General features: G+C 47.2%; 1 protein-coding gene and 1 long non-coding RNA gene across 4 annotated transcripts in view; one reads left to right on the top strand and one right to left on the bottom strand.

Moving 5' to 3' along the window:
• LOC127009643 (uncharacterized) overlaps positions 1 to 5,868 on the top strand; it is a 48,250-nt gene extending 42,382 nt beyond the window's left edge. For all 3 annotated transcript variants that reach the window (XM_050882906.1, XM_050882899.1, XM_050882914.1), the window contains exons 3-7: positions 1,605 to 1,776; positions 1,862 to 3,219; positions 3,431 to 3,562; positions 3,704 to 3,788; positions 4,275 to 5,868. In XM_050882906.1, coding sequence (XP_050738863.1) covers positions 1,605 to 1,776; positions 1,862 to 3,219; positions 3,431 to 3,562; positions 3,704 to 3,788; positions 4,275 to 4,464 — 1,937 coding nt within the window. In that variant the 3' untranslated portion in view covers positions 4,465 to 5,868. The remainder of the gene's footprint in view (positions 1 to 1,604; positions 1,777 to 1,861; positions 3,220 to 3,430; positions 3,563 to 3,703; positions 3,789 to 4,274) is intronic.
• Positions 1 to 26,927, bottom strand: part of LOC127009660 (uncharacterized) — a 196,798-nt gene that overhangs the window by 155,546 nt on the left and 14,325 nt on the right. The gene's annotated exons all lie outside the window — the stretch shown is intronic.

Raw genomic sequence — 26,927 nt, 5'->3', positions numbered from 1 at the left:
CGTGTCCTTGCTCTCATTCTCCTTTTTCTTCTCGGTCTCGTTTTCGTTCTCGTCCTCTTCCTGTTCCTCCTCCTCATTCTGTTCCTCATTGTTCTTTTTCTTGTTCTCGTCCTCCTCCTTGTATTTGTATTTGTTCTCGTTCTCGTTCTCGTTCACCGCCTCGTCCTTGTCCTCGTCTACCTCCCTCTCCTCCTCCTCATTGTCCTTGTTCTTTTCCTCGTCCTCCTCCTTCCTATCCTTTTGCTGTCACTTATTTTTTTTTTTGCAATATCTCCTTTTATTCAATAGCTAACGTGAGTATTTGCACCGTCCACCCACATTCCCACGACAACCCAACTCTTCATCCGATTATATTCACCACCACACTCTTTCTCCACCTTTTTTCCAATTTCTCTTCCTTCCCCTCCCCATTCTTCCTTCCTTTCCTCCCTCCCTCCCAAGCCTTAGCGTAGACAGTTATCTCCCTGTCTTACCTCTTTCCCCGTCCCCCTTTCCTAGCCTTCCCTCCTCTCCCTTCCCCCTCCCCCTGTCTCCCATCCTCCTCACCGTCCCCAAGCCAGGCTCTCACTGATAGGCTGTCGCAGATAACACTCAAGGTCCTTTTCCAAGACTACAGCGCGACGTGACCTCCCTGTATTGCCTCAGTCTATTGCAATGACCTGCCTCCACGCACGCATGCAAGCTAAAACACACACACACACACACACACACACACACACACACCATGTATATGCATAACGTGGCTAATACCATCTATTATTTTTCCTACTTAATGTCATATCTTGGTAATATAGAAACAAATATTAGCATACAAAATTCTTATATGTTCGGACTTTCCTATATATATTCAGAGAAGCACACACACACACACACACACACACACACACACACACACACACACACACACACACACACGCCGGTTGTCACCCCGCCATTCCCGGCATGAGTAACAGTTGTTTCTGGCCCGTCCAATCCAGACCAGCGGGCATGAAGACGCGCCCGAGATATGGTAATGAGCATGCAAATGGCCGTTGAAGTATTGGAGCGGCGGCGGCGGCGACGGTGAGGAAGGAGGAGGAGCAGGAAGGGTGTCGTGTGTGGGGAGGCGCTACAGGGGAGAAGGCCACAGGGGGGGACAAGAGGGAGGAGGACGCATTAATCTCCGGCGAGGTTTCCTTTCCATTGAGGAGGAGCACTTGACCTCAACTTTGTGTTGGCGTGGCCTGCAGGGAACAGGCCAACGTTATCAGTCTTGCGCGCCTCTTCCTGACTCTTTGTGCTGCTCTGCGGGGCGAGCGATGCCGTCTGGATGGCAGAGACGACGCAGTCTTTGAATACCTTGATCTATCGTCTTCATCCTGTTTGTGTTTTGTCTTTCTTTTTCAGTAGCATTTGGTCCAGAAAGAGACCCACACTGGGTGGTCATAGGGCCGCGGATGCACTAACCCTCCTGCCGGTGTCCAACAGGCAGCCTTCTTTTACCTGGTTCTATAACATTCAACCCTTGACCTCCCTGTCCATCGACACAATTTATCTGTGCAGCCACCTCAGTGAATTCTGAGCCATGAACCGAATCTATTTCATTTCTCATTCCCCTTTTACAGAGGCGGGCGCAGATGGCGGGTTGTGCCGCGGGCGTGGGAGCTGCGGGCCCGCCTGGTGCTCGCGGGAGACGTGGCAGGCGGCCGTGCAGCTGGTCTTGCTGTGCCTGGCCTCCTGCTCCTGGACGCTGCTGCTCATCTCCCTCACCCTCACTTCCCCGACGTCCTCCCACAGGTAAATCTTCCCTCACAGTCCTGGTTGCCTATGTTACGCCCAGGAAGGCGATGCCCCCTTGCTGACCTGCACAATCTTCCTGCAGGCACGTGGAGGAGGCGGTGGATGATTCCGGACCTCAGTGGAAGGGCGGCAGTCCTGGTGCCTGCGAGGAGTGCCTGTCCCGACATGGTCCTCCGGGGAACTACTGGCGGGTGTTCCAGGGACCCCTGCGGCAGGTAGTGGCCGCCCTGAACCGTCTGGACCAGCCCCTGGCGCCCCCCGCCCTACGCGCCCACCTGCTGGGTACCCGAACACTGCTGCGGCACCTGGCCTCCGTCCTGCATCTGCCACTCTTCGATTCCACCGATGATGACGATGACACCAAGCAGACCGAGGCGTCCTTGTTGGCTGCGCCAGGGCAGCCCAACGGACGGTTGGCCTGCCAGGAAAGGTTCCTCGGTTCCAAGGTGGGCTACCCGCGCTATGTGCAGGGCTTCACACGCGTCCCCTGCTCCGCCGCACCCTTGAGGGAGGTGGTGACGGCGGTGCTCTGGGACGTGGAGACGAAATACCTTAAAATCCTCCTTTCAAACTTTGAGCGCATCTACCCCGGCCTGCCGCTGTTGCTCATCACGGACGCTGATGTACAAAGTAAAGACAACCTCGTGATCGAAACGCCCACGCCCTCAGTGACACAGGCTCTTGCTAAGGCGCTGGGGCGAGTAAAGACGCCGTACGTATTTCTTGCCTCCAACTTGACTCAACTCAGCCACCACTCGCGGCTGGAGAGGCTGGTGTGGGTGGCGGAGTGGGTGGGCGTGTGGGCGGTGGGGGGCTCCATCAGGGGTGCAGACGGGCGGTGGAGGGCGGGATGCCTGCAGGTAAGGGACGCTCATGGTCAGCTTGCGTACGTTCGAGGTTACGACGCCTCGGTACATGAATGCCAGCTCTGCCAGGCCCTCGAGGGCCCGCTGGTCATGCGGACCGCGGCACTGGCATCCCTTAGCTGGCCCGAGAATGTTACAGCCGACCACCTGCTCTTCCCGGAGATGTTCCTGGAGATCCACGCCAAGGCGGCGCCCCACCAGCACGGCGCCGCGGTATGTCCAGACGCCATGTTTCTGCAGGCAGCTCTGGAACCTTCATGGCAGGAGGCCGCCGACCCACGCCAGCAGAAACGTGAGCTAAGAAGAGTTGCAGATCTGTGGAGACCCCTTGCCAGGCAACGGCACCTGGTCCACCTCCACCTGCCCTCTGGGGTCGTAATTAACTATCCATGTGACTTCCGACCAAGTCATCGCCTCGATCCCTCCTCGCGTTCCCAAGAGACACTCATTGACCCCGCCTTGATGCCCGCCTGGACGTGCGAGAGTCAGGAGCTAACAACAATCCTCTCTACCCTTCTTCAGGCGTGTGATGCTCTTCGGGTCAAATGCTTCCTAAGAAAGCCAACCCCACCAAGTGAGTATGGCAGAGAACTGGACATGCACGAGTCGAGTATCGTTGCGGCTACAGACAGTTGTTCCCGCTTTGAATCCTTGCTATGGCACCAAAGGCCTAATCTAAAAGGCTGGGACTACACGAAAGTTCAATGCACAATAATGAGTTGATAAATTGAGGAAAAAGATTATGTGTACTTAAATCTGTAGTAATTTGCAACCAAAACCTTCAGTTACAGATATGGATGAAGAGTATGATATCTTAGAATATGAAGACAGCGGGGTACACGTCGGCGCGGCTGCTGCCTCCCTGCCGCCACGCCTGTCCTCCTTAGCAAACTTCTCAAACTACACCACATCGCTTGGTAAGTCTGTGACGCCATTGACAAAAAATATGACAGTGGACACCATCAACAAGCAAGCAAACTCATGCACACACACACACACACACACACACACACACACACACACACACACGCACACTTGACCAGCCTCTCCTTCCCCAGAGGGCGCGTCGGTGAGCGTCCAGGGCCAGTGGTGGCGGGTCACCCTCACCCCCACGCCGGTGGCTGACTCCACGCGCTGGGTCAGGTGAGTACCGATGACCCTTTAAGGCCACACGCTGCATGTTGCTATCCCTGCGATGACTTTGCTTAGTTTTATCAAGTATAGTTATTTCCATACGAAGATTTTGCTTTCTTTCACTGGGAACGCTGAATTCTCTGGTCTAATTTTGCTCTCTATTCCCTAGTATGTTGACTTGCTTGTGATGACTTCGCTTCGTGATACCGAGTGTGCTGATATCATGATGACGATCATGCTTTGTAGTTCCATGGGTGTTGACTTCCGCACGATGACTTTCCTCTTCTTCCTAGTATGGCTTTGCGTTACCGTGTATGCTGACCTCCCAAAGATGACCTTACTTTGTGGCATCAAATATGCTGATATCTTTGTTCTGACCTTACCTTGTGGTATTGAGTGTGGTGGTTCCCTTGGTTTCCTTGGTCTGGCCTTGCTCTGTAGTGCCATGAATGATTGAGAGGGGAAATATTTAAGTAGTCGTGTTACATATTTCAGGAAGGAGGTGCTGGGCGGGGTGTGGGCGTGGGCGACTCAGCCGGAGACCGAGGAGCGGCGGGCAGGACCAGGGGGTCTCCTGCCTCAACTACGCGTCAGGGAGACAGCCTGGGAGGAGGATGTGACGATACTGACTTCCCCGAGGTGTGGTGAACGCCGCATCGCACACCTCTCCGTCAGCACGCCATAGCCAAGGCCCCACCCCGAAGGTCACGACTTGGCCTGCAGTGCCCTTAGCCTGCCTCAGAAACCCTGGACCTCAACAGCAGCCTCAGCTATCTGCTAATGGACTGCTTGCAACGTTATGAGGCCCACAACAGCCTTCGTCAGCCCCCTCACCTTCATCAACTGTCTGCCTTTAGATGACTTTAGCTTAGGGTCCCTCACACACTTATCTTCCGTAATATCACTATCAAGGAGTGCATGTAAAGCTATAGATATTCATACACCACCTCCACTCACTCCAAAGGCTGTATTCTGTGAACGACTGGCTTTAGCTTAAGGTCCTTTACATACAGAAACCTTCCCGTTGCATCCCTATATAAGCTAATACACATACACTATCGTTCTTCTTCCAAAGGTTCTCCTAGAGATAAAGAAGCATGCGGCTAAGACCTTAGAATTAAACATTCCATTAAGCATGCCCCTTTTCTCTCTCCATTGACTCTCCATCAAACTTCACTCACTCCATCAATACTAGTGGAATGCAACATCAGTTTCCTCTTTTCCTCCTCCTTTTCCCACACCCCTTCAACTCACATCCCCTCACCAAGTTCCCATCATATCCCACGCCCTGCCTTCTATTCATACTCCCGTATCAGGACACCTCTTCTCCCGAAATTGACCTCTCTTTCGGCCACCTCTTTTGATTCTTGTTATAGGAGCAGCGAGTAGCGGGCATTTTTATTATTATTGTTTCCTTTTTTTGTGTGCCCTTGAGCTGTCTCCTTTGTTGTAAAAAAAATATAAAAATTCGCACCTCCTTCCAATTCATGCACTCTCCCCTATGCACCTTCTACAGCGGACATTTTTTTTCAAGCCCAATATTTACGCTCTCCTACAAGTTTAGCCTTTTTTCTACACTTTTCATTTCTCCCTCTCATCCATCTTCACCTCGTTCTATCATCATCATCCTCATTCTTTCATTCACTTCCTCACGGTCAGTCACGCACGCCATCTCTCTTAGTTACTTCTTCCTCGCCCTCGTCGCCAAGTTTAGCCATAAGGTTGTTGAAATCTTATAATACGGTAGGGAAAGATTATCCGATGGCTTTAATCTCTCTCTCTCTCTCTCTCTCTCTCTCTCTCTCTCTCTCTCTCTCTCTCTCTCTCTCTCTCTCTCTCTCTCTCTCTCTCATCGGTAGCCAAGGTTCTTAAGGTTTTAATATTTATAAGGAATTAATGCAACGACCCCTTTTCCATGCCCCTCACACACACACACACACACACACACACACACACACACACACACACACACAAGCATACATAAATAACACAGAATCATACAATATCCCCTACAACCCTTTATCTGTATGTGTGTGTGTGTGTGTGTGTGTGTTGACTAAGTGGAGGGGAAGGATGGGGTCTCTATAAGGTACATAAACAGGAGGGGCGGAGTCCGGCAGCCCCCGATTCACTTCTCTATGCAAGGTAGTGTAGTAATCACCCGCCGCGGTGGGTGAATAATCAGGGAACTACTCAGAAGCAGGTACACAGGTATGAACCGTAGTGTGTAGTGTAGAGGCTAGGCTGTAGGGTGTAGTGTAGTGAACTGTAGTGTTTTGTAGCAGTGTGTGTGAGTGTGTGTGTGTGTGTGTGTGTGTGTGTGTGTGTGCGTGTGTGTGTGTGTGTGTAAGTGCGTGCTCACATGTTCGAAAGTTAGGGAGAGTTTCATGAGTAAAACATATGTATAATTATAAACTAATAGTAAGTAAATTAGTAAAATATAATCACAAAATAACAATGTTCTTTATCCCGCTTTTGATTATTTTCCTTCACCTCTAGACACCGATAATTCTATCCTCGAAGAACGAATATTAGACAAGCGCTCGACCTCACCAGCTAAAAAATGCTTCCAGTACTTCACTTGCCCTTTTCCTTTATACAAGAAAAAAAGAATTTGCTATTTTTTCACATTATTACTTCAAGCATACACAGTTATCTTTATAGCACGAATCACATCATGAACTAATATAAAGAGACAAACAAAACCTAAACATACAAGTTACTCATAAATTCCTCAACCAAAAAAAATAATGGTGACATCTATGAAAATAAAACAATCAGAACCACTTAAATCTCCGTACAAGTGTTGGATTCCTTCATCCAACTCAACACAACCATCAAGTCCTCAGTACCACTACACGTCAACACACTCAGGAGCTAAGGCCACCGCAGCGCCACCAACAGAGTAACGAACGAGCCTGAGCACCATATAAACCTGGGAACCTGCTGACTCGGAGGTTTGGCCAGTCAACGAGGGGTCGCGTCAGCCAGGGACGGGGACGCAGCGAGGAAAGGGAAGGTACGTATGTGTAGCTAGACGGCGGGACAGCAGGGAAGAGCGTGAGTTGAGTGAGGTAAGATGGTAAAAGTGGAAGATGGGTGAGGTAAGGGATCATTCTAGCGTGGAAGAGAAAGAGGAGTTAAGGGAAAAGAAAGTGTAGGGAAAAGGTACCGGAGAAGTGTGATGATTGAAGAAAGGTAGGTGTATTGGGTGAGCTAAGAAGGTGAAGGTAAAATAAGGGTGAAGTAGGTAACCATTCTAGGGTGGAAGAGAAAGAGAGATCGAGGGAAAATAAAAATGTCGGGGGGAAGTAGATATCAATGAAGTGAGGAGAGAGAGAAGATGGATAAGAGAGTAAAAGAAGTATAGGAAGGTTAAACTTGTAGGAGCGTGAATATAGGGCTTGGAAAGGAAGGTGCGATGTGAGAGGTGCATATGGGAGAGTGCAGGAACGGGAAGGAGGTGCTAATAGGGGAGTATGAACAGAGGGCAGGTAGTGGGATATGATGGGAACTTGGTGAAAGGGTGTGTGCTGAGGTGTCGGAAGAGGATGAAGAAAAGAAGGAGTACAGGGAGAAGAGATGTTAATTGAAGGACTAAATGGGTATGAAAGGGAATGGGAAGAGAGTATATGACGCGTTGTTCTGTGAAATAGATATGAATAAGTAGCCTACAGAAAATTGGTTAGAGACAGAGAGGAGGTGAGTGCATATAGAAGAGAGCGGAGAAGAAAGGGTTCATGTAGGAGAGTGAGGGTTAATGGCAGGCTCCGGGGTGTGAAGGGTAAGGAGTATGGGGTAAGGGGCGAGGGGTAAGGGGTAAGGGGCGGCGGTGCGTGTCCCTGGCTGGCGGTCATTAGTCATCGTGTTGCAGCGCCCGGCCCGGCCCCTAAAAGTGTGTGTGATACATGGACGGTGTGGCTGGCGGGCTGGTGGTGCTGCTGCGGAATTGAATGTGCACCACCCACGCCAAAATCACCACCACCACCACCACCACAACCCACGTCAAAATCAGCAGCATCACCACCTCCACCCACGCCAAAATCACCACCACCAATACCACCCACGTCATAACCACCGCCACTGCCACCAACACCACCACCCACGCCAAAACCACAACCACCACCACCACCAATAACATCTTTTTTCAATCACAACAAAAGCAACAAGCAATATTTATCACCACCAACAGCACGTACTCTTTCTCTTTCACGGCGATCATCACACCCACTAACATTGCAGTATCACACGCCACTATCACTATAAACACCACAACCACAGTAACTACCACCACCACATTCATCATCATCGTCACCACCACCAAAACAACTTATTATAACAGCAACTACTACTACTACTACTACTACTACTACTACTACTAGGGCAACTTCTACTACTGGTGCTGCTGCTACTGTTACAACTATTTCCACTATTTTGCCGCTGCCACCTCCACCTCCATCACATCTCCCAGTAATGCATCATCCACCGTGTCTACCCATGTCATGAGCATATTAGCCAACCCACACCATCTCCACCTCCACTCACTTTCAATAATACCACCTACTGCCATTACCAGATCCACCTCCACCACTACTAAATAAACCTTTGCCCGCACCAGAAACACTAACATCAGCCACGCCCATCACTGTCACACACACACACACACACACACACACACACACACACACACACACACACACACACACACACACACACACACGCCATTGCACATCACAGTCACTAGGAAAAATAAATTAGTCAAAAGTGAGAGAAATGAAGACACATACAAGACTGCACAAATTAAAGGGGGTAAAAAAATTAGTGAATTCAACGAGGAAGGAAAAAGGAGAGAAAAAAAAGAACTAGACAGACATGAATAAAGCCAATGTTCCTAAGTGAATAACAGAAGGATTACATGCCGCAATCAAATTAAGTCTCTCTCTCTCTCTCTCTCTCTCTCTCTCTCTCTCTCTCTCTCTCTCTCTCTCTCTCTCTCTCTCTCTCTCTCTCGTGCTGATCCTGCCAGAATGAAATGGGAGGTTACTAATAGCGTTGGAGGTTAGGAGTGGAGGAGGAGGAGGAGGAGGAGGAGGAGGAGGAAGGGCGGTAGAGAAAGGGAAAAGGACAGGTAAGAGACAGATAATAAAAAGTAAAGGTGAGGAAAGGTGAGAGGAAGCAAAGACGAAGAGAGAGGAATGGAAGGAGGAAGGAAGGAAGGAATTGAGGAACTGAGAGAGGGAGGGACGGGGAGAAGAATGGAAGGAAGGGAGGTATTGCGGGAGGGAATTAGTAATGGAGGGAGGGAGGGAGGAAAGGGAGGGGGTCGACAGAGGGAGGAAAGAGGGGGTGTTGGCTGCTGTCACGGGTCAGACAACCTGTCCGTCATGTGGCGTCCGTTGGTCCCCTCATAACGTTGCGTACACACACACACACACACACACACACACACACACACACACACACACACACACACACACATACACACACACACACTCATGGACTAACACTGACACACACACATACACATACGATAGAACACACACACACACACACACACACACACACACACACACACACACACACACACACACACACACACGACAAATACCTTGATGGATAGTGTTAAGAGCACCATTATGGCTCGAGCAATGTGAACGCGACGCGAGACAAAGATTGGCACAGCGAAGGACAAACCTGACGTAATGCAATATTGTGACAACGAGGCTGCTGGCGGCGGCGGCGGCGGTGGTGGTGGTGGTGGTGGTGGTGGCTTTGGTGATGGAGGTAAGAGCAAAGCCAGAATAACCCAGAAATGTTATAAGTATGCATTTAATTAAGACGAATAACCTCTTTCTCTTAAACAATATACTGCCACGTTAACAGAAAGAAAGTGGGAGCCTCTTTCCTTCATAAATTTTAACATCTCCTTAAACGGAAATTGATATAGCAGAGGAAAAGAAGTTGATGGGACGCAAGGTACAAGTATCCCTCGAAATGTATCCTGTTGATCAAATATTTGGATTAGAGGAAGATTGGTAGCCGGAAGAGAGGGAGGAAAGGGGGAAGAAGAAGACTAAAATGGAAGAGAAGGTACTTAAGGAGAAAGAGAGGAATAGAGAAGTGAACTTGAAGAATGTAATGGAAGAGGAGGAAAGGAGGGAGATAGGAAGAGAGGGATGGACATGAAGGATGGAATGGAAGAGGAGGGAAGGAGGAAGAGAGGAAAAGTGGTGAACTTGAAGAATGGAATGGAAGAGGAGGAAAGGAGGGAGATAGGAAGAGAGGGATGGACATGAAGGATGGAATGGAAGAGGAGGGAAGGAGGAAGAGAGGAAAAGTGGTGAACTTGAAGAAATGAATGGAAGAGGAAGAGAGGAAGAGAGTGGTGGACTTGAAAAATGTAATGGAAGAGGAGGAAAGGAGGAAAAGAGGAAGAGAGGGATGGACTTGAAAATGGAATGGGGAAGAGGAAGTAAGGAGGATAAAAAAGGGAATATTAATTAAGGGTGGAAGGAAGACGAAGGATTACTAGTCTCTCACAAATCCAGTCACGACTCTCAACTCTCAACACACACAAACTCCCTTCATCAGCCCCCCAACACGCAGGCCAGGCACGAGTCTTCACAGGCAGCCGAGGAGCAGACGGAGCCGAGCAAGGCGTGGCGGCGTGTTGCTGAGGTTTGCGGGGATATGGAGATTTATGCAAACAGACGCCTTCCCTTTGTGGACTCTTTACATTCTTACGCTCCCTGGCAGGCCTTCGCTTCGTCCACGGATGGGAACTTCTAAACGAACAAGATGCATTAATTTACGAAGCGGGATAAAAATACAAGCACGAGACTGGGTGAGGGAGGAAGGAACGAGATGGAAATAAAAGTAAATAGAGGGAGAATAAAGAATGGACGATGGAGATGAAGTAGTGGATAGGATAAAGATAAAAACTGTGAGGTAGGAAAAAGGGTTGGAATAGAAGGGAAAAGAGGAGCTTAAGGACAATGTACAAATGCACACGGAGTAGGAAAGGGAAAATAGGGAAAAATGGAGGAAAGAAGGGAGTTGAACAGAAAAATAAGGAACCAGGTAGGAAAGGATAGATGAAAGGGATGGAGGAAAGATGGATGGAAGGAGAGTACGGAATCTGAACAGGAACGCAAAAGAAGAGCAAGTGTTAATAGCACAAAAACCGTGCTAAGTCGGCGTCGCATGACCCTCCAACACACCCCCAACAATTTATATTATGTAACTAGGTGTCTAAAATGCAAAATGCTGAAAAGATGGCGCCACTATAAAGACTTGCCTGCGCCACAACGGGCTGGAGCCGACCATCAGGCCCTACTATGAAGGCCTACCGGCGCCCCAGGCCAAGACTTTACGTAAAAATGAAAATAGCTGACTTTGTTTATAATGCCATGTTGTAGGGTTCATCAGGGCTAACAAATGTTATTATACAATGTCATGTCTACAATGCATGGGTAGGCCAGGAAAACAACTTGAAGAGAACAACAACAACAAGAAGATGGACAATCTGTTGATCGGCGTCTACGACGGCGGTAAAAATATCCATAAATGAAGAATTAATGTGAAGGAAGAAAGGATGACAGAAAGGAAGGGTGGAAGGAAAGAGTGAAGATGGAAGAAAAGAGGAATTAAAGGAGGGAAAGAGAAAGAACGATACAAGAGATAATGGGAGCGGAAAAGTATTGGGGAATGAATGAGGAAGTAAAGGACGGAGATGGGAACCCAATGAGGAAGAGGGAGGTAGAAGAACGGGGAAGGTAGGAGAAAAAGGAACATAAATTGGAGGAAATGAGGAGACAGAGGAGGACGGGCAAGAATGAGGAGGTCGGGACACACAGCGGAACAGGACTGAGAGAGAGGAGGCAGAGAGATGCAGAAGGGCGGGGAGGAGAGGAGGTAACTGCTAGCGGTGGGCGTGGATCGTTTACACTCCAGATTGAGTCTCCAGGAAGGGGACGCACTCCTGCCGCGTAATATCCGGTCTGGACGCCCCGGCCCGGCCCTCCACGCGGCACACGGGGCGCTCGCTACTCAATGTGATGCCGTCCCGGCTGATCCTGTATACACGTTCGCCTATAGCTGATCCTCCTCCTCTGTCTGCAAATACTCCTCTTCCTCCTATTCCTCTTTCTTTTTCTTTTTCTTTTTCTTTTTTTTATTTCTTTTTATTTCTCTTTTCTTCCTCTTTTCCTTTCTCTTTTTTTATTTCTTCCTTCTTTTTCTCTTTCTGTTCCTTTTTTTATTTTCTATAATAATAATAATAATAATAATAATAATAATAATAATAATAATAATAATAATGCTAACTACATCTCCCAGTTACTACTACGCCAGGAATGCATGCCTCCTTTATTTCTGCCCCTTCCTCATCCATTTCTTTCCTCTCTCGTTTCCTTTTTCCTTCTTTATCTTCCTTATTCCACGTCAAACGCTTCCCCCTCCCCCTCCTCCTCCTGTTGCCACTAATCCCTCCACTCTTCCACTCGTCCATTTGTTTCCCTCGTCATCACAACACTCATTGGTCCTTGATCCTTCCTCTCTCGCTTCCTCGTGTACTTTTTTCCTCTTTTTTTTCTCCTTTCTTCTTTCTTCCCCTTATTCTCCTCCTCCTCCTTCCGACATGTTAACTTTTACGTCGTTTTTTGCATTTTTTCCTCCTTCAGCTTCTTCCTCCCTTTCCGATCGGTGAAGCCTTTAATCTTAGCTTCTTGCGGAATAGTTTTAGAGTTTCATTTTTCTCTTTATCATCATTGGAGTTTATTATAGTCATTTTTTTCTCTTATCTTTCATATTTCTTATTTTTTCTTCTTTCTTCTCCTTCTTCCTCTTCTTTCTTGTCCTTGTTATTTCTTCTTCTTTCTTCTTCTTCTTCCTTCCTTTTTTCTCGTCTTCTTTTTCTTCCTCTTCTTCTACTTCTCCTCACCCTCATCCTCCTCATCCTCTTTCCCTTTCCCTTTCTCTTTCTCTCTTCCTCCTCCTCCTCCTCCTCCTCCTCCTCCTCCTCCTCCTCCTCCTCCTCCTCCTGTCAGCGGTTCTTCCAACCCTTCGCGTGATGGATTGTCCGTCACCAAATTACCGTAAATTTTCCTAAAATTCGACACAGAATTTGAGTAATGGAGAGTAACGGAAGACATCCTCTCTCTCTCTCTCTCTCTCTCTCTCTCTCTCTCTCTCTCTCTCTCTCTGCCCCCCCCCCTCCCCCCCCCCCAAGTCTCATTGCTAACAACTTGAGACTCTGGACAATTAACATCAAAACTTGAGGCTAATCTTAACGAGTCTGCAGTGTCTCGTTGACTGAGGAGGAGGAGGAGGAATAGGAATAGGACTAGGACTAGGACGAGGACGGCATGGAAGAGGAAGAGGAGGAGGAGAAGGAGGAGGGGGAGAAGGAGGAGGAAGAGGAGGAGAGCAAGAAGGAGGAGGAAGAGAAGGAAGGGGAGAAGAAACAACAAAAATAAAAGAACAATACATATAAGAACAAGAACAAGAAGAAAACAAAAAAAAAACGATAACAAGATCAAAAAGAAAATAATGACAAAGAAGAGGGAGAAGATAAGAAGAAGGAAGAGGAGGAAGAGAAAGAAAAAGAGGAGGAGAAGGAAGAGAAAGAAAAAGAGGAGGAGAAGGAGGAGAAGGAAGAGGAAGAAAAAGGAGACGAATTATGGAGGAGCCTCATTGGAAAATCAAAGGGTGAAGAAAGAAAGGAGGCTGGCCCGGCGAGGTGAAGGAAGAAGAACAAAAAGAACAAGAACAAGAAGAAGAACAAGAACAAGAACAAGAAGAAGAACAAGAAGAAGAACAAGAAGAAGAACAAGAACAAGAACAAGAAGAAGAACAAGAACAAGAACAAGAGGAAGAACAAGAAGAAGAACAAGAACAAGAACAAGAACAAGAACAAGAACAAGAAGAAGAACAAGAACAAGAACAAGAGGAAGAACAAGAAGAAGAACAAGAACAAGAACAAGAACAAGAACAAGAAGAACAAGAAGAACAAGAAGAACAAGAAGAAGAAGAAGAAAAAGAAAAAGGAGAAGAAGAAGAGCGCAGTTTGGGGAAAGAAACGAGCTCTGCAGAAGAAGAGAAAGACCTGCAGAAGAAAAGGAAGGATGCCAAGAGAGGTACGGAGAGCTGCAAAGGTTGAGGAGAGGAGAGAAGAGAATGAGCTGCAATGGAAGAAAAGGGAATAGCAGAAAAAAAAGTATGAAAAAGTAAACTGCAAAAGACATAAGAGATGCTATGTGTAGGAAAATGAAGGTCTACAGAAAATTAAAGTAAACGTTTGTTTTACGTAGAAAGAGGAACGGAAAAGAGGAGGGAGAGGAATAACACAAACTGACGAAGGAAGACAGGGAGGAGGGAAACCATTGAGAACCTGAAGATATATTAGGAGACAGGGATGGAGGAAAGGGGATGAAATGGAGACAAAACGAGGAGGCAAGAAAGAGGCATCATGAAGAGAGGGAAGAAAAAGAGGCTGGAGAGAAGAGGGAGAAGGAGAGGAGTGAGGAGAGAGAGAGGGAGGGAGGGAGGGAGGGAAGCGGGAGGAACTAACACACATGTGGCTCAACTTTTCAGAATTGACGAAAACTTATCGAGAACTTGTGGGTGGTGTTGGTGTGAAGGGGAGGAGGAGGAGGAGGAGGAGGAGGAGGAGGAGGAGGAGGAGGAGGAGGGAAGAAATAAGGAAACATGGACGTATAGGCAACGGGTAGAGTAGGAAAGCATGTTGACATATAACAAGACCGCCAACTTTAGTGATTTATTTGAAACATTTGAAACATTTATTAACAGCCTATTAGGTACAGTTACATATGTTGTTGTATGTATTGTTAGAGGCCAGCCTTTATATAAGCATAACCTTTTCAGGCAATGCGGTGACCTGTGTGTGTGTGTGTGTGTGTGTGTGTGTGTGTGTGTGTCGAGGTTACCGCAACACGCATTATCAGGGTGAGCAAACCAGCCTCCGAGGAAGACATGAGCGGGGTGAAGACGTGACAAGTGAGGCGAGTCGGGTGGCGGCGTGCGCGGTGAATGAAGGGCGTGAAGGTGAGGGGAAATGAGGCGGTGCTGAGTGACCGCCGCAGCACGCCGACTCAGCAGCGGCGGGCAAGAGGCTGAGTTACTGGTGTCAGGCTCAGCACAAAACTTGGCCCTCAGCTTGACCACCGACCAGCCGAGGTGATGGTGTGAGGTGTTGTAGTGATCCCCCACCGTCACCACCACCACCATCACAACCACCATCTCCACCTTCACCTCCACCACCACCATCACCAACACCTCCATCAGTACCAAGACTCACAATATGCCTTAACAACTCACATCACCGCATTCTCCTACTCCTCCTCCTCTCTGTCTCCTTTTTCCTTTTCCTTCTCTCTCCTCCTCCTTCCTCCTCCATTCTGTCTCCTTCCTCCTGCATCTTTTTTCTCCTCCTGCCTGATACCTATTTGCCCTCCTCCTCCTCCTCCTCCTCCTCCTTCTAGCCTACTTCATCTTCTCTTCTTGTTATTATTATTATCATTTTCTTTCATTTGCTCCTCCATCTCTTCCTTCTTCTCTTTTGCCACCTACTTCTCCTCTTTTTTTTTCTCCATCTCCGCTTCCACCTCGGTTCCACACCTTTCTATCCATCTATCCCCTTCCTACCGACCTTCCCTTCCCCTCCCCTTTAGTTAAGCACAGTAAATGTTTTCTTCACAAGGTATAGTATCACTGAGAGACCTTTGTGTGCATGTGTGTGTGTGTGTGTGTGTGTGTGTGTGTGTGTGTGTGTGTGTGTGTGTGTGTGTGTGTGTGTGTGTGTGTGTGTGTGTGTATGTATTGTGAATCAACTGAGAAAATTAATATAAATGCCTGGTTCCCGTTTTCTCTGCTCTCAACTCGATGGGGGTACTCTGTCTTTTCTTCACACCGAGTCTCCTTTTCACCTCCATCATTTACGGGGAGCAGAGATAGTTCGTTATTAAAAATGGAAGACGGAAGAAAATATTAGCCCATGCCTCTCCTATACCAACAAATATAAATGGTTTACTTTCCGTTTCTCTTTTCCTCCTTTAAGCTTCTTCCTCTCACATATCTACTTTAATTCACTCAACACTTCTTCACCATCCTTTCTCTTTCTATCCTTTCCATTTCATCTACTTCTGTTTAAAATCCCATCGTCTCTCTCATCCTTACCTCCTTATAATTTATTTTCCTTTATTTCTTATTTTTCATTACCTTAATTTTCCTCTCCCTTTACCCAGAGCTCTCCCTCCCATCTACTCCCCTTCTCCCTACATTTCCTTAACTTTCCTCCTCTTCCCTCCCTACTCCTATCTTTCCTTACCCATCTACTTCTTTACTCCCTCTATTTCTATCAACATTCCCTCTTCATCCACTCTCTCTATATATTCCCTTACCCTTCTTCCTGACTCTCTCCTCTCGTACCTTCTCTCACTCCGCTGCCCTCTTCCTATACTTCATAACTCACTCTATTCCCCTTCCAGCCTTCCTCTCTCCATCCTCTTCCGCCTCCCTTCCACGCCGCTGCACTCCTCTCCACTCCCTGCCGCCTCGCTTCTCTCCCTCTTCACCATCCATCGTACCCATTCACCCCTTTAGTTCTTCCAGTGCTTCGTGGAATGGTACTACGCCTCCTCCACGCAAACAGGATATATACCGTTGGCAAAAATCAAGTAACGCCTATTCTATGGACGATAAAATTGAATATACACGAAAACTTAAGAGAATGAAAATGTTTTGGTGTACATGGTGTATAGTTTAGATTTGTTATGGACAAAGGAGAGGAAAATGAAGGAAACGAAATGGTGAAGTAGAAGGAGGAGGAGAAGGAGGGAAAAAAAAAGAGAAGAGAAGCAAGTAATAATAATAATAATAATAATAATAATAATAATAATAATAATAATAATAATAATAATAATAATAATAATAATAATAATAATAATAGTAACTCACTTTCCTTGGCTGACTGTGTATACGAAAACATTGAACATACATAACACAACGTAAGATGAGAAAAGGACGTGTAGCTACGAAAATACGCCAAAAACACAACAGATGAGAAAACATATATACATACATACACCAACACCACAGCATACAGTAAGAGAAACGGAGCTTCCAACACATATACAGCAGACTTTTCGTTTCCTCCTCCTCCTTTACTGTAAAAACAATGACAAAAACAATCTCGCATCGTCTTTTACACGTAACCTGTTTGACTGCCTGGCGGGGCTAGAGAGAGAGAGAGAGAGAGAGAGAGAGAGAGAGAGAGAGTGAGTGAGTCTGGGGGCTGGCTGAGGGGGGAATGTCTCGCCACCCTGTGCGTAGATGGGAGGGGAGTTGAAGGGGCGGTGGTGATGGTAGCGTGGAGATGAAGAGGGGGGATTGGAACTCCACCAGCACCACTACTACCACCACCACCACCACCATCGTGACCCGCCCTATCGATCTATGCAAATAATGATAATGCGTAGCCTCTCACGGGTCATGGCAAAGGTTTCTGTATCTGTCCGTGTTTGGAGGGAGAAAAAAGGAAAGAAAGTTGTGACGCTGTTAGTTATAGAGGTGAACGATTAATGCTTATTCTTTCCTACGGTTTTTTTTGTGTGTGTGTGTTGTTTTTGTTCATGCTTTATGTTAAGACATGTAACTATGTACGTGGGTATATTAACTTAATATTATAATCACTGGTTCTTGAGTCTTCTGTATCTTTAAAATGAAATACAAAATTGTTAACTCGCATGCACTTAAGAATATACTGCTAAGAGGCGTCTCAAGGCCACGAAACTTTGCATTCTGTCAATACACGAAAAATATCACTGGGCTCTTCCCTTGCCCCCCTCCCGACCTCCACTCCCACACTACAACCAAGCCTTGCCTCCTCCTCCTCCTCCTCCTCCTCCTCCACTCTATCACCACCACGACCACACCAGCGTCCGACAATCAATCTCAGGGAAATAGAGGGCAGCGGAGTGGAGATGAGTGGGAGGAGGAGGAGGAGGAGGAGGAGAAGGAGGAGGAGGAGAAGGAGGAGGAGGAGGAGGAGGAGGAGATCAGATGTGCCGGGGAATAGCTCGGCATCTCCCTGGTCGTGTGATTGAGATGATCTGAATATGAATGACTGACAACGCTTTCCTTTCCCTTCTCCTCCACCTCCTCCTCCTCCTCCTCCTCTCCCTTCCCTCCATCACCTCACCCCCCTACCCTTCCCTCTCCCCGTCTCTCACCTCCCTCCTACTCCGTCTCCCCTCTGATACCTCCCTCCCTCTCTCCTCTCCTCTTCATCCCTCCCTCTCTCTCTCCCGCACTCTCAATCCTTTCGACCCTCCTCCCTCCCCTCCCTCCCTCTCACTACTGACTCCCTTTCCCCCCTCCCTCTCGGTGCCTCCAGCCGCTCTTCCGACAAGTTTAATTCAAAGGGAAAACTTTACTCTATTGTAACTGCACTAACTCCCACCCCCGCACTCCTCCTCCTCCTGCCCACTCTCTCTCCTCCTCTTCTCCCTCTCTACTCCCCTCTTTCCCATCCTCTTTCCTCATCCCTTCCATGATCTCACTCTCCTCATTTCTCTTTCCTATCCTTCATTCTTTTTTTCCTATCCATACCGTTTATTTTTTTTCTTCGCTCAATTCCTCCACCTTCTTTCCCATTCCTTTCTCTCCCTCCCTTCCCCATCCTATTCTTCCTTTCTTGTTCATGATCAATTTCTCTCTTTGTTCATTGTTCCTTTTCTCTTCTATCCTCTTCTTTCCCTTCTTTCTTTGTCTACATTATCTATTTTCTTTCTTTCCTCGCTCCTCACTTTCTCCTACTTCCTCTTTCCTCATCTCATCGACATTCATTACTCCCTTCGATCATTCATTAGAGCCACTGCATGATTTCTTCTCTCTCCCTTCCCCTCGCTCCCTTGTTCCTCCCTTCTTTATTCATCCTTCCTATCTCCATTATTTTCTCTCTCTCTCTCTCTCTCTCTCTCTCTCTCTCTCTCTCTCTCTCTCTCTCTCTCTCTGTCTGTCTGTCTGTCTGTCTGTCTGTCTGTCTCTCTCTCTCTCTCTCTCTCTCTCTCTCTCTCTCTCTCTCTCTCTCTCTCTCTCTCTCCACCCCCTCTCCCTCCCTCCCCCAGACACACAATACCAGGCCCGGCGTCTCTCGAGTGCGTTCACAAAGGATGGTAAAAGCTTGCGTACCTTCGATTCTTTCCTCCTTCCTTCTTTGCCGCCATCGGAATACAAACACAAATAATAATAATGACACACAAAGACGACCACCCCCCCCCACCACACACACACACTCAAGTACAGAGGAATGAAAACAAAGTGACTGACATGGAGGAAGACAAAAGAGAATGAAAAGGAGACACACACACACACACACACACACACACACACACACACACACACACACACACACACACACACACACACACACACACACACACACACACACACACACACTCAAGGTAAAATGGATAGCTCGGTCTTATGATCAAAATAAAGAACTGAATACACGCTCTGCACGGTTCCCCCTCCGTGCACTCGCTTTGCACTGCGCTAAAGACCCGTGATGCACTACAAAGACGCACAACAAACGCCCTTCATGCCACGCCCAATTGAAAAGATCGCAAATAATAAGGAGAATAAGAGAAGCAACATCAAAGAACCAGGAATAACAAGAGAACAATAATCGGGAACTCCCTCTTGCAGGACATGAAAATACGTGCAGAGTGGAGGAAGAACAATGCTTTTAAAGGGTAACACAGCACGACGCTAATCACTCACCTGCTGCAGCGGTGACTCAAAAAAAGAACCTCAAGCAGTCTCGCATACACTGATACTGTAATAGTAGTAGTAGTAGTAGTAGTAGTAGTAATAGGAGTGTTATAGTAATAGTAGTAGTGTGGTGGCCCATCAGACGCCACAAAAGCCACAACACAGTTCCAGTTTAGACACTTCCATTACATAAATAAATATATCAGATGAAAGTGGAGTTCAACGTTAGTCTTATAGATTGAATGAGCACTGAGAGAGGGCACAGAGAAAAGCAGAAAAAGAGCCGCGACTGTGTGTACAACATTTAGAGATTGCGCAAACAGGGATTTAATTGGGCGTCGGACTCGGAAGGCCCCATAAGGAAAGGGATGTTCTACGTTAGCCTAATAGATTGAAAGAGCACTTAGAGAGAGCAGAGAGAAAAGCAGAAAGAGACGCGACTGTGTGCACAACATTTGGAGATAGCGCAAACAGGAAATTAAAGGGGCGTCGGAAGGCCCCATACGGCCGGACGGAGACCTCGCCACGGTGACCCAGTGATACGAGTCTATGGTGGTAGGGTGCGACTGAGTGCATTATTATTCAATGGAAAAGGAATATACGCTACTATGTGCTACGGCTATTCAGTGCTTCACTATGACAACAGACAACTGAACTAAGAACTGAAGATGCTATACAGTAGAGGCGAAGCAGTCACATTATGATGACGCTGGTGGTGATGTTGTCGTTGTTGCTGTTGCTCTCGTTGTTGATAGTGGAGGTGGTTGGGTGTTGGGAGGGGGGTGATGGTGTTACTTTGTGTGTAATAAAAGGTCAAATGCGTGGTAAAGAATTCACGAAAAATCAACCCTCATGAACGAACAGCAAACTTACTTACGAAGATTCCCAACTGACCTGACACTGGTGGAGCTCGTGGCGCACTCTAACAGGAAGGGGGGGGGGAGAGAGAGAGAGAGAGAGAGAGAGAGAGAGAGAGAGAGAGAGATTAAAATGACATGACATGAAATTAAATTTAACTTAATTTGATTAAATGGACAACTGAAAACATTGTCACTGGAGTGGACAGGTGGTGGTGGTTCTTGTGAGGAGAGAGAGAGAGAGAGAGAGAGAGAGAGAGAGAGAGAGAGAGAGAGAGAGAGAGAGAGAGAGAGAGAGAGAGAGAGAGAGAGAGAGAGAGAGAGAGAGAGAGAGAGAGAGACGGGCGGGGAGTTGCGGTAGTTAAATGTGGCAATATTCTTCCGTAGAGTTTCTTATAAGCGGTCAAAAAAACTGTAAGAACTAGATAGATAGATAGATAAATAGATAGACAGATGGAGAGAGAGAGAGAGAGAGAGAGAGAGAGAGAGAGAGAGAGAGAGAGAGAGAGAGAGAGAGAGAGAGAGAGAGAGAGAGAGAGAGAGAGAGACGGCCCGAGACTTGTATGGCACCATTCACCACGCGGGGCCCTGTAACTGCCCGGCCTGGGAAGTGGCAAGCTGAGATACGCCTGTGGCCGCCAATACGTTACGGGCATCGGCGCGCTTCATTACGATTCCAGATGTAATAATACCTGACCGGGAGGGAAGGAGGGAAGGAGGGGGGGAAGGAAGTGAGGTGGGAATAGGAGTTAGAAATGGAGGGAAGGAAGAGGGAAAAGGAGGAAGGGAGAGATGGAAGGATGGAAGGAGAAAATATAGGAGGATGTGAGGGAAGGAATGGAAGGGATGTTATAATACCTGACCGGGAGGGAAGGAGGGAGGGAGGGGGGGAAGGAAGGGAGGTGGGAATAGAAGTTAGGAATGGAGGGAAGGAAGAGGGAAAAGGAGGAAGGGAGAGATGGAAGGATGGAAGAAGGAGAAAATATAGGAGGATGTGAGGGAAGGAATGAAAGGGATTTGAGGGAGAGAAGGAAGGATGAAGGAAAGAGAGAGAGGAAATAATGGAGATAGTGATTTAAGGAGTGGAAGGTTGGAAGAAATAGAGGGTTACGAGGAGGAAAGAAAAGGGGTGCAGGAATGTTAAGTGGGTAAGAGGAAGGAAATGAAGAACTGGGTAAGGGAAGGGATGAAAGGGTGGAAGGGATGGAGGGTTTAAGGGAGGAATGGAAGGAGGAAAAGAAGAGGGATGGTGGGAAAGGAAGGGAAAGTAGAGAATAAGGAAATAAAAATGTGGGTGATAGTGGAGAAAGGGGTGAAAAGGAGGAAGGGAAAGAAAGAGGAAAGACAAGAAAGGCTTTATAGAGGAAGAGAAACGGAGAGAAGAAAGTAGAGAATGTGGGAGAGGATGTGGAAGAAGATAAGGGAAGGATGGAAGGGAGGGAGGGATGTGAGCGAAAGGGAAGAGATGAACGATGGGAAAGGATGAAAAGAGGAAGGAAAGGGAATGGAAGAAAGGAATACGCAAGTGAAGAGAGAAAGCGAGGGTTGAAGGAGAGGTATAAAGAATGGAATGAGGGAGGGAAAGGAAGGGATTGGAAGGGAGGGAGGGTTGGGAAGGGAGGGAGGGAGGGAAACGAAGGGAGGAAGCGGAGGGGGGGGGGAGGTATATATAACTCGCTCCATGCAGGTACAGTTAACTAGTCCAGGTAACCGCGAATCTGGTGCTTGGATTGGCGAGTGGGTCCTCTCTCTCTCTCTCTCTCTCTCTCTCTCTCTCTCTCTCTCTCTCTCTCTCTCCATTACCCTTATTTTCTCTCATTTCTAACATTTTCTTTCCTTCCCTCCTTCATTCAATACATCTATTATTCATTTCTCTATTCCTGTCTTCGTTCTTCTTTCATCTATTCATTCAATCATTATTTTTTTTCCTTAACAATGTCATTCCTTTTTTTTTTCTCTCTCTCTCTTTCCTTCTCTCTTCCTATTTCTCTCCCACAGTAAGTTAGTCGATATTCCCAATGACTGTTTATCGCATGCTCTTTTATCCCTCCTCCTCCTCCTCCTACTACTACTACTACTACTACTACTACTACTACTACTACTACTACTACTACTACTACTACAACTACTCCTGCTCCTCTCCTTATCATCTTCCTCCTCTTCTATCTCCTCTTCAATATTCTCCTCCTCCATTTTATTTTCTTCCCCTTCTATCTACTTCTACATATACCTCTCGAGATCGTCATTTATCCTTCCTCTATTCTCATACCTCTCAGCATCATTCTTCACATTCCTTTCTCTCTCTTCTTCCCTCTCCCTCTTTTCCTCCTCACTGATTCCTCGTCTCTCCCTTCCCTCTTATTCTTCTTTCCACAACTCACTCTCCGTTTACACACACACACACACACACACACACACACACACACACACACACACACACACACACACACACACACACACACATCGAAAACAAGGCAGACGAGGAAATATAGTGACGGAGAGAATGCACATGCAGCAGTTGGAAAAAAATTGAAAGGCAAGAACTGAAAGTGCTTTAGATGCAAATGATGAAGCCTCCGAAGAGAAGGAAATCCTCGCGCAGAAACGGCCGAGCTAGGAGGGTGGATAAAGGGATGAAAATAAAGAGAGGAGTGAAGGGAATGGAGAAGGGCGGGAGTGGAAATCGTGCAGGTTAAATCAGGGAAGAAGGGAAGAGAGTAAGGTGGATAAATGGAAGGGAATGAAGGGAGGAGTGAAGGGAATGGGAAAGGGCGGGAGGGGGAGTCGTGAAGGAAGGGAATGGGAATCATGAAAGCTACATCAGGGTGGGAGGGAGGAAAGTAAGGTGGATAAAGGGAAGGGAATGAAGAGAGGAGTGAAAGGAATGAAGGGCGGGAGTGGGAGTCGTGAACGGCGGGAGGGTAAGCTTGATTGATTAAGGTTTTAAGTTTATGGCCGCGAGTGAAGCTGGGCATTAGTGGAACGCTATTAGTAGTACAAGCTGAAGAGTTAGAGATATTACAAAGGACGGGGTAGTAGTAGTAGTAGTAGTAGTAGTAGTAGTAGTAGTAGTAGTAGTAGTAGTAGTAGTAGTAGTAGTAATAGTAGTAGTAGTAGAAGTAGATTCTAAACCGCTTCTCGCCTCCGCTGAATTCCACACTTTCCACATCTTGGTATATTTGCACCATAAAAATACAAAGAGAAAGTTAATGTATTGTATGTTGCCATTAACCCTTAAAAATAGTTCATAAAAAGCTCGTAAGGAAAGGGATCTGGCACACTGATATCGTTGGAACTGGTGTCAAAGGAATGGCCGAGGAAGGGAGAGTTTGTGATTCGATCTTAAGTAATCTTCAACATCACACAGTTTTGGCCGCGTCCCTGCCCACACGTCAACAACTAGACAACCTATGCCCCCTCCCCATAAGCATTAATCCCCAACTACCCTCATCCCCACGTCCCCAACCTTTGTTATCTTGCCATATTTGATCTCATCCCCTCTATCTTCCTCCCTTTATTCATTCCCCCCTTCCTTCGTTATCCTATTCCCTCTCTGCCTCACCTTATTCCTTCCCCCTTTCCTTTCACTGTTCCCTTCTTCGTCATCCTACCCACTATCTACCTCGCCTCTCTCCCCCTCCCTTCAGCATCCCATCCAATTGCTTACCTTTCCCCACCTCTCTATCTCCCTTCCCTCCCTCCCCTTTCCTTCCCTTCACCATTCCATCCTATTGGTTTCTTTCCTCACCCCTCCATCTGCCTCCCCTATCCTTCCGTCTCCCTTCCGTCCCTCCAGCGTCGCCGTCCTCGTCCCCCGCGCGTTTTGTCGTGGCGCGCCGTGACTCTGCCGATAATGCGTCAAACTCCTAAGAATGGTGCCCCCGCCGCCCCGGGTTGGCTACTGTTGCCTTTGTGGTGCAGGTGCTCCATCATGGCGCTCGGAAAGGAACCAATATGGAGCACATAAATTGAGGACAAGATACGACGGCCTCCTCCTCTCCTCTCCTCTGTCCTTCCTTCGCCGTCTCTCCTCTATCTTCCTTTCTCTTCGCGTCTCTTCCCGTCTCGATCCCTCATTTTCCCTTCCTCATTTACTATATAGCACCGTCACACTCTTGTTTCCCTCTCTATATCCTTAACGTGTTTTTCGCATTGAATCAACATAATTTTGCTTCCTCCTCACCAAAATTTTGCTCTTTTTTCCATCCTCTTATTCTTTCTAGTCTTCTTCAATGCATCTCTTTTCTAGTCCTTCTATTTAATAAACCGGGAGTTAAAAGTACACAGCTTTTCAATATTTCATACGCCAAGCTCCCTCAAGCATACGGACATGCTATATAAAACTATTCACTTAATGAGTCTCAGAAACTTGGTAATGCAAACTTGATCAATAATTGTATTTACGAAAGAAAGCTTAAAAATAGGTAAGTAGATAGATATATAGATGGATAGATAGATAAATAGATAGATAGATATAGATAGCCTAGACAGATAAGATATAGATAAAGAGATAGATAGATATAGAGATATAGATTTACGGAGAGAGAAATAAACAGACAGACAGAGAGACAGACAGACACAAAAGATTCCGCAAATGACCCAGGCTACAGAGCTGAAGGGGAAACAACCCAAAAACACAACAAACCACACGGGAAAGAAAACAAGAATAAGAGATGGTGCCATTTCCCTTCCCTGCCTCAGCTCTTCCTTTTCCTGCCGCGCCCTCAACCTGCCCCTTCCCGCCCTTCTCACCCCTATACCCCACCACGTCCCAACCCCAACACCCTACTCCCTCCCCTCCCCCTCACCCCCACCTTGCATCCCAGCCCTTTCGCCTATCCACACTCACACATAAAACATGATTCGTCTTCCTTTCATTCTCAGGCGTTTTGTATTCCCATGAAGGAGAGGGAGGGAGGGAGGAAGCGGAAGGGGGGAAGGGAGGAGAGGGTCAAGGAGAGGAGGTGCGGTGTGTGGGTGTGGGTGTGTGGGTGTGTGCCTGTGGGTGTGTTTTGCTATAGGTTATTCTGTCTGTCTGTCTGTCCGTCTCTCTCTCTCTCTCTCTCTCTCTCTCTCAAGTTGACGGATCTGTAGTAAATCCACAAAACCCATCAGGTCCTCGGAGGCAATATAGAGGAAGCGACTTTCTGTTGGCTCTGAGGCTGGGTCAGGAGGAGGAGGAGGAGGAGGAGGAAGAATAGAAGGAAGCAGAAGAAATGTTAACCGGCTGACATTTTTTTTTCATCTCTCTCTCTCTCTCTCTCTCTCTCTCTCTCTCTCTCTCTCTCTCTCTCTCTCTCTCTCTCTCTCTCTCTCTCTCTCTCTCTCTCTCTCTCTCTCTCTCTCTCTCTCTCTCTCTCTCTCTCTCTCTCTCTCTCTCTCTCATGTATGTACTCAACTCTGTACATGCATATATATCTAGCACTTCCGGAGGGTGACACACACACACACACACACACACACACACACACACACACACACACACACACACACACACACACACACACACACACACACACACACACATTCGCAATAATACACAAAACCTCAGCTTCCTTCTCTTCCTCTTCCTCCTCCTCCTCCTCCTCCTCCTCCTCCTCCTCCTCCTCTTCCTGCACAAGGCCAACACTATGGAGATATTCGGGTCATGACAGATGTATCCAACAACAAGGCATTGCTCCCTGTCCTCTTTCCTCCCTCCCTCCACCCTCCCTCCTCCCTTTCTCCGAGTTCTCTCCTTCATTTTCCCATTCTTCTCTCTCTCTCTCTCTCTCTCTCTTATTGTCCTTTCCTCCTTTATTCATCCCTTCCTTCCTTCCTTCCTTCCTTCTTTCCTTCCTTCCTTCCCTTCTTTTCTTTCCTCCTTCTTTCTCCACCTCCAAAACCTTACCTATTTTTCTTCTCTAGTTTATCATTCCTCTGTTTCGCTTCTCCTTGTTATCCACTCCACTTTATCTCCTCTATCACATTATCTCTTCCCTTCTTTCTTCCTTCCTCATATACTCCCTTGCCTTCGTTCCTATCCCCCTCTTTATTCACCTTCCTTCTTTCCTGCCTTCGTCAATCTCCCACTCTCCTTCCTTCCCCTTGTTCCTCTATCGTATTATGGCTATTCCTCTTCCTCTCCTTCCTTCCTTCTTTTCCCTTCTCTTTTCCTTAACTCCCTTCCTCAATCACTCTATCGTTTCTTGCCCTTTCCTTGTACCTTTGCTGTCCTTTCGTCCCTTTTTCCATGACCCCTTTCTTTCCTTCTCAATACTTATCAGGACTTTTTCTGTGTATATTCTATCCTGCCCTCCCTCCCTATCTTTTTCTTCTCCCTCTACTCTACTGTCACCGCTACCCTTACTTCATCCCTCCCATATTTGCTTCGCTATTTTCTCCCATTCCTCACTTCCTACATCACTCTCCTACTTTCCCTACCTTCCTCTATCCTTCTCCTAGTATTGCAAGCCTGCTCTCCCTCCTTTATTTCCTTTTTTCCTGTCCTTTCCTCTCT

The sequence above is a fragment of the Eriocheir sinensis genome, chromosome 4 (assembly GCF_024679095.1).
Source record: "Eriocheir sinensis breed Jianghai 21 chromosome 4, ASM2467909v1, whole genome shotgun sequence".
Lineage (NCBI taxonomy): Eukaryota > Metazoa > Arthropoda > Malacostraca > Decapoda > Varunidae > Eriocheir > Eriocheir sinensis.
Note: the sequence above shows the minus strand (reverse complement) of the source record. Positions and strands in the feature narration are given on the sequence as shown.